The sequence below is a fragment of the Palaemon carinicauda genome, chromosome 23 (genome assembly GCF_036898095.1).
Source record: "Palaemon carinicauda isolate YSFRI2023 chromosome 23, ASM3689809v2, whole genome shotgun sequence".
NCBI classification, from domain to species: Eukaryota; Metazoa; Arthropoda; class Malacostraca; order Decapoda; family Palaemonidae; genus Palaemon; species Palaemon carinicauda.
The window spans coordinates 72865541-72877440 of NC_090747.1; the positions used below are offsets into that span (position 1 = coordinate 72865541).

The 11900-nt window shown below is 40.2% G+C and overlaps 1 protein-coding gene across 3 annotated transcripts in view; it reads left to right on the forward strand.

Moving 5' to 3' along the window:
* IleRS (Isoleucyl-tRNA synthetase) overlaps positions 1-11900 on the forward strand; it is a 283203-nt gene that overhangs the window by 248895 nt on the left and 22408 nt on the right. For all 3 annotated transcript variants that reach the window (XM_068347042.1, XM_068347044.1, XM_068347043.1), the window contains exons 10-12: positions 3380-3562; positions 4142-4419; positions 6618-6734. In XM_068347042.1, the coding sequence (XP_068203143.1) occupies positions 3380-3562; positions 4142-4419; positions 6618-6734 (578 nt within the window). The remainder of the gene's footprint in view (positions 1-3379; positions 3563-4141; positions 4420-6617; positions 6735-11900) is intronic.

The following is an 11900-nucleotide window of genomic DNA, read 5'->3' on the forward strand; positions in this document are numbered from 1 at the left end:
ACCTCTGCTTCGGATTGTCAACAGCACCCCAGGTATTCACAAGGATCTTCATGACAGTCTGCGTGTGGGCTCACGAACGGGGTATTCGCCTCATTCGCTACCTGGACGACTGGTTGCTTCTTTCTTCCTCAAAGGTAGTTTTGAAGGATCAAGGCGTGAAACTAATACAATTCTGCAAAGTTCTGGGTATCACTATCAACCTGGAGAAGTCGCATCTGTCTCCCTCCACCAGGATGACTTACCTGGGGATAGTGCTGGACTCCCGCCTAGTGAGAGCCTTTCCGTCGGGGGAGAGGTTGAACAACCTGGACCAGATCCTCCGGCCCTTCCTTTCAGGGCAACCCAGGAGAGCCAAGGACTGGCAGAGGTTGATAGGTCACCTAGTATCATTAGAGAAACTGGTCCCCCAAGGGAGGCTCAGACTCAGGAGCATACAAGGGCCTCTGGAACCAGTTAGACTCCCCCTACAAGCTAATTCCCGTTCTTCCGGAGACAAAACAATCCCTGGAGTGGTGGCAGGATCGAGCGAATACCCTCAAGGGATGCCCTTCGCAACCGAGCCCCCCGAGATGCTTCTCTTCACAGACGCCTCCAAGGAGGGGTGGGGGGCACACCTTCTCGGCAAGTCAGCAAGAGGCTCTTGGACGGAAGAAGAGAAAGCACAGCACATAACGTCCTAGAGATGGAGGCAGTCCGAGAAGCGTGCCTACAGTTCGTAGATCTTCTAAGGGGAACCACAGTGGCGTTGATGTGCGACAACGCCACTGTAGTAGCGTACATAAAGAAACACGAAGGTCTCAAGTTGAAGGAGTTGTGCGATCTCGCGTTGGAGATCCTGGATTGGGCCGAGTCAGAACAAATCGTGATTTCAGCAAGGTTCATTCCAGGGAAAAGGAATGTCCTAGCCGACGGGCTCAGCAGGATGGGCCAGGTAGTGGGTACCGAGTGGTCTCTTCACTCAGAAGTAGCCAGGCTCATCATTCAAAAATGGGGTTCGCCGGTGATGGATCTCTTTGCAACCAGACTGAACGCACAACTCCCCGTATTCTGTTCTCCTGTCCCAGACCCAAAGGCGGCATTGGAGGATGCCTTTCAGCACAAATGGGACAATCTCGACGTGTACGCTTTTCCTCTCTTCGCATTGATCAGGCAAGTGCTCAACAGGGTAAGGGCAGCTCACAACCTAAGGATGACTTTGGTAGCGCCCTGGTGGCCGGAGAGAGAGTGGTTCGCGGATCTAAGAGACCTAGCGTGTCTTCCCCCGTGGCCTCTGCCCGACAGACCAGACCTTCTGCAGCAGCCACACTTCCAAAGGTTCCACGACAATCCTCGGTCTCTTCGCCTTCACGCTTGGAGACTATCGAGCGTCTCCTGAGGAAGGAAGGATATTCGGCAGGTACGGCTGAGAGGATGTCGCGCTATACGGTCTTCGGCAGCGGTCTACCAGGCGAAATGGACCACTTTTACGAAATGGTGTTCCTCAAGAAACATCAAGCCTCTAAAAGCCTCGGTTCCGGATATTGCGAATTTCCTCATACACCTCAGAGACGTGATGGGCATGTCAATACCAGCCATCAAGGGAGTCCATGCAGCCTTGGGCCAAGTTTTCCTTCTGAAGGGCATTGATCTGGGCTCCTCTAGGCATATCTCTATGCTCATCAGGAGCTTCGAACAAGCATGCCCTCCGCAAACCTCCAGGGTGCCGCAGTGGGATGTGGCAAGAGTACTGAAAATGCTAAGTGAACCACCGTTCAAACCCTTGAAGGACATAGTGGACAGGGATCTCACTCTCAAGACGGTCTTCTTGTTGGCCTTGGCTTCAGCTAAGAGGGTGGGAGAAATCCATGGGTTGTCCTACGAAGTCTCTCATACGAAGGGATGGCGTGAGGTCTCCTTCAAGTTTGTCCCTTCTTTTGTGGCTAAAACACAGTCAGGGTTATCTGGAAGATTTGAAGTTGTGCCCCGTCAGAGCCGTGAGGAAATAGCTTGAGCGGACGGCTAATCTCCGCCCTGGCATCAAGAACCTCTTCGTCTCCACGGGTACAGCGAAAAAGCAGGTATCTAAGAATACCATCTCCTATTGGCTAAGACAGGTGATTGTCAGAGCCTATAGCAAGGACGGCCTTCACCTGACAAGTAATCCCAGGCCCCATGACATTAGGGGTCTAAGTACCTCTCTGGCTTTTGAGAAGAACATGGCGGTGGCCCAGATCCTTAGAGCAGGCACCTGGTCGAACCAGTCGACCTTCACAACTAATTACCTCAAGGATTGCTCGAGGAAATCTCTAGAGGGGTTCTCTATTGGGACAGTCATCTCCGCGCTCCAAGCGATTTAACAGTGAAGCCCCAGGTACAATCGTGGTAGCAAAACCAAGAGACACAGGTTCGTTTCCTTTCACCCTTGTTCCTTACCTTTCCCGACCCCCGGAGATAGACCCAAATAGAACCTGCACAAGACATGACTTCACAACTTCGTCACAGGACTCAGCATCGTGGAATTTTTAAGGGCGAGTACTTAGACACTAACATGAGCTCTTTGTGTAGTTTTTCCCTACGTTTCGTTTTCTGGATATATTAGAACCTAGTTTCCTACCTAGGTTCCTTGTTGCCCGGATTAGTTGGGTCTAGAGGTCAGGAAGACACTCCCACCTCCTAAAGTGTAAGTTTCCTAAGAAAGTAGTTAGAGGTAAGTCTCCGTGTTGGAACAAATCACAAATTTTTAAGTAATTTGTATTTTTCCTAACATACTTACCGAGAAATACTTTCGGGTAATGGCCCTCCGTTCCTTCCCCAAGTGCCTTACTGACCCTTAGATATTTTTAACATCCAGGAACTTACTGAGGGTTGAGACCCAAGCTAACACGCGACCTGGCTCGGGACTAGCCTCAGGGCACGTATCCTTCCGCCTGGGGTAGTCCTCACAGAAAACGGAAGTAGGGTAAACTACACAAAACTCTGGTCGGTTGAGAGGAGATTCCAGGTACCTCCTAAGAAAGTAGTTCTTGGTAAGTATGTTAGGAAAAATATAAATTACTTAAAAATTTGTGATTTTCTCTTAGTCATTAGATATTTATGCTTTTGATTTTAATTCTTTCCATTGCCACCATTAGTTTATGTGGGGGGTGGGGCAACTACTGTACAATATGTAACCTGATATCCAAAGATAGGGTCAGGAACTTAGTGTTTTAAAGTTTTGGATTTACAGAAAACAAAGAAATGCTCTTCTTGTTTTGAAGCGTTTCACACTTGGAAGATAGCAGTTAGGCAAATGAAAAGCACATACTAGTTGGATGTTACTTGTATCATAAATTTGTTTTTAAAAGAAAGCTAAAATTCTGGTTAAGGTGTTAGATCAATGTTGTGAGTTATGTGCTTTCAGATTATCTGCATTGGTAGCATAGCTGAACTTGAGAAGCTCTCTGGGGAAAAAGTAACTGATCTCCATCGAGACAACATAGACCACATCACCATCCCCTCTTCAAGACCAGGAAAACCTCCACTTAAGCGCATTCCAGAAGTATTTGATTGTTGGTTTGAATCAGGATCTATGCCTTACGCTCAGGTAAAACTGTGTGCTTTTGAAAATTGTTTGGTAAATATTTGTTCTGTAATTCTCATATAATTTCTGGTTAACATATTGTTGATTAGCAAATATCTTATTTTAGTAGGTTTTTTGTAATTCTTAGATTTTATCAGGATTTATGTAATTCAAGATCCTTTTCATGTGAATGATAAAGGAGAATATTTTAACATGAAGTAAATATTTCATATATTAAAATGAAGAAGCATAAATCCAACTGAATATATTTTGAATGTTTTATTAATTTATATTTTAGATTTTAGAAAGACCCTTAGATAGTCGCTGAATGAATTATATTTTCTCAGGGATGAGGAATTGATTAGTGTACAATATATTAGAACAAACTTTTTTTATTAAAGACCCAGTTTTTCTGTTTCCAGTATTAAAGTGGTTTTGTATTCCCCTCTGAATGTTGTTAGGCCTATTTTGGGGTTGGTTAGTTGTGGAACTATAGAAATAGTCATTATAAGAATGAACCATGTGATAATCATATGAATTTTTTGTTGTAACTTAGGGAAATTGATATTTATATGCAAATAAAGATTTTCCTAATCCTTTCAGGTTCATTATCCATTTGAGAACAAGAGGGACTTTGAGGATTGCTTCCCTGCTGACTTCATTGCTGAAGGTATAGATCAAACACGAGGTTGGTTCTACACTCTCCTTGTGATCTCAACGGCTTTGTTTGGGAAACCACCGTTCAAGAACCTGATTGTAAATGGTCTTGTGCTGGCAGAAGATGGCCAGAAGATGAGCAAGCGAAAGAAGAATTATCCTGATCCAATGTACATTGTTGATAAGTATGGTGCAGATGCCCTACGGTTGTATCTTACAAACAGGTATGTATTTCATCTCTTTTTGGAATTTAATTCAGTGTTTTTTAAATCTTAATATTATTGGTCTCGTTTTGAAATTTTTGCTACATGATATTTATATACCCACAAAATTTACCATTAATACTGTAGACTAACTTCAAGTATTACTGTATGAGGTAATTTATAATGACCTTCAAGAATTGTAGATTTTCAATCAATTATGAACAGAGAAAAGTCAGTACTGTAGTTGGTCATGCAACAGGGTGAGAGAGGATTAAGTGGGTGGAGTTTTGAAAAGAAAAAGGAAGAGAGTGGTGTTAATGTGGAGCCCAAAGAACCCCTGTACAGAACTAATGTTATTTATGTTGTGGAATGTAAAACCAACTTAGCAAAGTTTTGGGTAAAAAGCAGTTTTTTAAATGCTGTAAATGTAATCAAAACACTTTTAGAAAGATAAATAGTATTACCTCTTTACACTAGTTTAATCCATTCTATGGGCAAGCTGTTAACTCAAAAAGCTTATAAGGCAAAACAGTTTTTCCCATAAGAATAAAGGGAACTCACTCAATGATTTCCACATGTCCATTAATAAAAGTATACACTTTTTTTCTTTCTTTTTTAATCTTATAAATATGAAGAGAAAAATTATAACCCACAACCTCAGAAATAAATGAGAATAATTCACTGAAAAATAGAAATATTGACAAATTTACTTCACTTTACCTTTGAGTAGATTCATAGTTGGTGTGAGGGAGGCAAGAGAGTAGGAGGGCATACTGCTTGGAGGGAGAATGTCCCTTCATGAGACCTTCTGAGTGTTCTCTTTTTTTAATGGTGTTCACCAACACTAATTGCATCCCTTAATTTTTGGTATCTGCACACATGGTCGTCTTTTTCTACTTTCATGTCCTGTTGAGTGCTTTGTCGTTTTTTTTTAAATTAAAGGGATATATGGCAACACATTGTCGGTATTAAAAAGATTCTGTATTCATCCCTCCAAAATTGTATTATTTTATAAAATTTTGGCCATTTTCCACATTCTTAACATGTCCTCCTCAGCTAAAATTTCCACATTCTCTTGAAACTGCCCCTTATTATACTCCAATAATATTTCTTCTTCATAAACAGTGTTTGCTTTAACTGTCCCACCTTCTAACTACTTCTCATCAATCCAGATAAGCAGATAATTCTGTTTTATGATCATGTTGCCATTGATCAGTCAATGGCAACATCATCTCCGCTATGTTTAATGCTTTCATATCCTTGTTATTGTTCAGAATTGTAACTGCGCCTATTGGGAATGTTACAGTATGTTGTGAATTTACAGGTTTTGCAGACAGGTTGCATGCTTTTTCTTCCTATTATCTTTATGGCCATTATCCTGATAATGTTACCTTCATAAAAAATATGCTGTCATATCTGTACAAAAATATAATTCCAAAAATGTGTGTGAGGAAGGATTCTTCTACTACTGCTGCTGGGAGTGAAACATTTAGGTTCTGAGCAACGGGGCTTGTAAGCTAATACGAGAATAAAATACTTGAAAAAGCCTGTGAACACTGGTTGGTTGGCACATGGGAATGCATGCTAAGCTCAATTTTATTTGTCCAAAACTGCGCATATGGAGGAAAATTTTTGCTCACAGACTGATACAATGCTCGTGTACTGATTTGAAATTCATGCTCCAAATTTTCATGTATTCTGAGTTACATACAATGGTAAAAACTCAATCACACAGCACACAACAGGGCCTTGTTTGTAATCCCTTCAACTCCTGACATCTCCATTTTTAGCATCTTAATTCCCACCAGCATTCTCAGTCATACAAAAGTAAATGTTTTAGTTTTAAATGATATTTGAAGACTTAAATACATCAAATATAAAAATACAAAACTGACATGCATTGATTTGACTTTAACAAAAAGCTTACTAAAATTTGTATCAATCTTCACTGTAACTGAACCTCCGAGGGGTTGCCACTGATAAGTACTTTATCATACTATACATGATACTAGAGGTTCTGCCCCTGTGAGTTTACAGATAAAACTTGGTCTTATTAAACTACAGTATACAGTAATACTTTTTTTTTTAAGAGATATAGTTTCACGATGTTTAGAATTTTTTAAGTGCTTTAATTTGTATATAAAAGGCTTAAATTGTTTTATTTTATCATGACTCCAAAAGGATTTATGAAAATTACTGATTTTCTTTTTAAATTTTAGCCCTTCAGTGAGGGGAGAAAATCTGAGGTTCAAGGAGTTAGATGTTTTCAATCTCCTTAAAGAGGTGTTCATCCCATGGCTCAATGCCTACAGATTCTTTGTGCAACAAGTTGAACGGTGAGTACAGTTTCATGTGTAGTTCTGGATAAGAAGTTATTAATGTTTGTACCTCTCTTGTTTTTGAGATGAACAGTAATCCTGTTTACGTGTAGTTATTACTGGAGTACGGGGAGTCAAATTAAGCCTTTTATGAGTAATGGAGCTAGGCTTGGCAATTTAGTAAATACTTTATATTTGTATGTGGAATTAAAAATTGTGAAATCTTGGAATATTATTGTGCTTTAGAATTTGTTTTATATTTACATTGTCAGTCATATCCATTGGATTTTGGTACTTTATGGTTTTCAGTAGTATAACTTTTGCTAGAATAATCATGAATGATTTAGTTGCCATAGACCAAGTTCCCATAGACTTGGTTCTTTAGTTTGTTCCTGCATTTCTACAAAAATTTTATTCTTTATAACGGAATGTCTGTAGCAGGCTGGAAGAGGCCATTAAATTGTTAACAAAATAGTTTGTTAATGACTGGCAGTGTGAAGAGGAAACCCTGCCCACCCGCATGTCACAGAATAGTCCTTTGTTCCTACACAGATACAAACTCTCATCTTTAAAGCAAAGTTGGAAACTTTGCTCTTAAGATTTTATAACATGGTGTCGGTAGTTATAGGCAGGTGGCAAGGAAGCCTCACTTAATACCAACTTTGACTTCAGACGCCGAGGTGTACAGGCGTACTCTAGATATGACTAAACTTAGCTAATAACTTTTCTTTCTTTCTTTACAGTGTGATTAGTTGATTTTGATAATGGAGAAACCACGTGTGGGCAGGCGGACCTGCCCATACTTTCTTTAACCTTGACGCAGACTCCAAGGGAGTTAGTACTACCAGAGTCCCTTAGAGAAGCTTGCAGCTCGAAGCTGGTTTGTAGTGATCCTGACAATTGTTCAGATGATGGCCCAGCATGAGACGATTCCCCAATGACATTGTGGTCATCCTTAGGGTTGGAGGGCATAGTGTCACCGGAGAGGCTTATGCCAGCTTTACCGACCGCTAAACGTAAAACTTTACTTTATCTGCAAACCCTTCTGTAGCCCCACAGCTCAGAGAACGGTGACACAAACCCCTCGGGTCTGCCAGAAACCTCGGAAGGTGCAGTTGATGACTTGCTCGCCTTCCTCACTTACTTTGCTAGCAGTTTATGGACTCTTGAGAGGTAAGAGTAGGAAGTGCCTTAGTCCTGTTTTGCCACTTAGTCCGGTGTCTTCAACCTTATTTTCTACAGAAAAGATAATTCTCGCCTCACTGAGGCAGAAACGTGCCTAACTCCTTAAAGACAAGATTGGGTGCCTGACTTTTTTCCTATAAGAGTGAACTCTCCCACGGGAACCTTGGATTGCGTTATGGACCCTACATCTTGAGGTGCATGTGTTAAAGCACTTGCTATCCCCATTAGATGTATATGCTGCTATTAGCCCATATTCAATGAAATGCCTGTGCTTGTAGAGTGCTTACTCGTCAGATCTGGAAGCCGTATGTTTTAGTACACATTTCTGTCCATGATCATACTTGCACACTCTTGCTGCAAAGTACGCATACTTGGTCTCCTCTAAGCGCTCATGGATTTTTTCCTGTTAGCATTCATGCACACTCGTCAGCTTGCAAGATCTGTGAAATGCAAATACAGTAATTAATGGTGGAAATCAGAAATTTACCACAAAATAATAGTTAGTTTAATATGGATAGAGACATTTTCATGTAATTATTAATTGTATGAAAATAATTTTGGAAGGGTTTTCGATATAATTTTTGAGGAATTTTAACCAGAATAGCAGCTCTCAGTAACTTGCATTTATAGAAGTGTTGTGCAGTTGGGAGGGGGGAGAGCAACATTTGCCACTTTTAAAGGTAAACATGAAGAATTTACTTATGCTATAAGTATGCAAAAAGTAAGGATGTGTATGTTTATGGATCTGGAGAAAGCGTATGATCGAGTTGATAGGGAAGCAATGTGGAATGTGATGAGGTTATATGGAGTTGGTGGAAGGTTGTTGCAAGCAGTGAAAAGTTTCTACAAAGGTAGTAAAGCATGTGTTAGGATAGGAAATGAAGTGAGCGATTGGTTTCCGGTGAGAGTGGGGCTGAGACAGGGATGTGTGATGCCACCGTGGTTGTTTAACTTGTATGTTGATGGAGTGGTAAGAGAGGTGAATGTTCGAGTGCTTGGATGAGGATTGAAACTGGTAGACGAGAATGACCATGAATGGGAGGTAAATCAGTTGTTATTTTGTGGATGATACTGTACTGGTTGCAGACACGGAAGAGAAGCTTGGCCGATTAGTGACAGAATTTGGAAGGGTGTGTGAGAGAAGGCAGTTGAGAGTTAATGTGGGTAAGAGTAAGGTTATGAGATGTACGAGAAGGGAAGGTGTTGCGAGGTTGAATGTCATGTTGAATAGAGTCACTTGAGGAGGTGGATCAGTTTAAGTACTTGGGGTTTGTTGTTGCAGCAAATGGTGGAGTGGAAGAAGATGTACGTCAGAGAGTGAATGAAGCATGCAAAGTATTGGGGGCAGTTAAGGGAGCAGTAAAAAATAGAGGGTTGGGCATGAATGTAAAGAGAGTTCTGTATGAGAAATGATTGTACCAACTGTGATGTATGGATCGGAGTTGTGGGGAATGAAAGTGACGGAGAGACAGAAATTGAATGTGTTTGAGATGAAGTGTCTAAGGAGTATGGCTGGTGTATCTCGAGTAGATAGGGTTAGGAACAAAGTAGTAAGGGTGAGAATGGTTGTAAGAAATGAGGTAGCAGCTGGAGTGGATATGAATGTGTTGAAGTGGTTTGGCTATGTTGAGAGAATGGAAAATGGCTGTCTGCTAAAGAAGGTGATAATTGCAAGAGTTGATGGGAGAAGTACAAGAGGAAGGCCAAGGTTTGGGTGGATGGATGGAGTGAAGAAAGCTCTGGGTGATAGGAGGATAGATGTGAGAGAGGCAAGAGAGCGTGCTAGAAATAGGAATGAATGGTGAGCGATTGTGACCCAGTTCCGGTAGGCCCTGCTGCTTCCTCCGGTGCCTTGGATGACCACAGAGGTAACAGCACTAGGGGATTCAGTATTATGAAGCTTCATCTGTGGTGGATAATATGGGAGGGTGGGCTGTGCCACCCTAGCAGTACCAGCCAAACTCGGCTGAGTCCCTTTGTAAGGCTGGGAGGAACGTAGAGAGGAGACGTCCTTTTTTTTTTTTTTTTTTGTTAAATTTGTTTTGATGTCGTCTACCCCCCAAAATTGGGGGAAGAGCCTTGGTATATGTATGTATGTATGTGTAAGTATGTACTGTATGGCACCTGAGAGAGAAAGATATTTTTGTTAGTGGTAGTGTGTGAACAGCTGATAATGTGTAAACTTTACGAATGAAAGAATAGAACAGTAATTTTATTTAAATAAGAAATTATTAATTAAATGAAAAAAGCTCCGGAATGATGATAGTACTGTTTTGTACAGTACTATATATTTTTTTTTCTGGTATTTTTGCTAAAACTAGCAGTCTGCTGATTGAAGAAAATGCTATGGATTATAAGGCCTTGCCTCCTTGCCAAAAATGGGTTTACTGAAATACACGTTTAGTACATATACTAATAACTATTTCAAATACCAGTATTTAATTACTGCTTTTCAAGGAAACATTTAAGGACATATATACTTTAAATTAGAAAAAAATTGCTCAGGCTTAGCCTACTATCAATTTTGTTGATATTACAGTATGCGACTAGGAAGTTTCATGCTTAAGATATTGACTTTCAGGGTAGATTGTTTAACAAAGAATTTTCTCGCTAATGGAGTTGTTGCTCCCTAACCCTGTTGTTAAAAGGGGAGTACCTTTATTTAGGGCACACACCACCCAATCCACACCAATCAGCACTAGTGTCACAAAAATAAGGGAATGGGATAGAATTCACGCAGCACATTGAATCAGCTCAACTTTTCTGAAAAAGGAGACAGACATGGAAAGTATGCAAATAGAAAAATAAATACAAACATTGTGAAGAACAGGCAAATAGAAAATAGATACAGACATTGTGGAAAACACGCAAATAGAAAATTAAATACAGACATTGTGGAAAACACGCAAGTAGAAAAATAAGGAAGTTAAAAAACCATGCTACAACAAGGTATATAAGTACTGGCTAGGCTCTACGTCCTACTCATCCCTATGATGGACTGATATGAGGGTGTTGGGTCATTTCCCTTGCTTCTGTACAAGACCGGTCTCCGAGACTGGTATAATCCAGTGAAGAAAAAGAACCAACCAGCTTGATTCTGTTGTTTCTTACTACCCACCCACCAATAAGTCTCTCTCTCTCTCTCTCTCTCTCTCTCTCTCTCTCTCTCTCTCTCTCTCTCTCTCTCTCTCTCTCTCTTTTTTTTTTTTTTGAAAGGTTTATATATCCATAGTAACGATTAACAAATTTTAAAAGTTATTTCTGTTGTTCCCAGCTAAACAAATGTGAAACTTTTAAATTTAAGCTTCCCACCTGAACTAGTCATCTCACTCATAAGGTAATGTCAAAAGTGAAGAGTCTTCGACGGGAAGTGAGTGGGGCTTCGTGCCTGTGCTTTCCAACCACCTGTCGTTAATTACCTCACTATCAAAATTAACGGGTGTTCCAGCTCCGTTAAAGACGTTCCCTATTTTCAACCATTTTTCACCAAATCTGGAAGCTTTATCTTGAATGATTGAATTCAGTTTTCGAACCACCTGGTGTACTATTTTTTGAGACGATATATTTACCAAGTTATGTTTCCATTACAGTATACCAAAAACTGTAAATATTCAAGAAACTGATTTTAATGATATATTTATTCAACCTAGCATTATCATCATCACTGATAGTAATGATATTTTTATTCAACTTAGCATTATCATCATCATTGATCATATTATTTTTTATTCAACTTAGCATTGTCATCATTGATAATAATGATTGTCAAGTATTCTAAAAATTACAATATAATTTGTTTTTATGAAATCTGGCTTATTATTCGAATTTGAACCATAGCCTAGGACGTTAATTACTGGTGAAACTTTTTTTTTATTGTAAAACATTTAACACAATTATGAAAGAGAATCTTCTGATTAGTGGAACTGAAATAGTCAGTTGCCATTGGTAAGAACCTAGGGGTCGAACAGGGAAAGTACCTCAGTGGGGAGGGAAATTAAT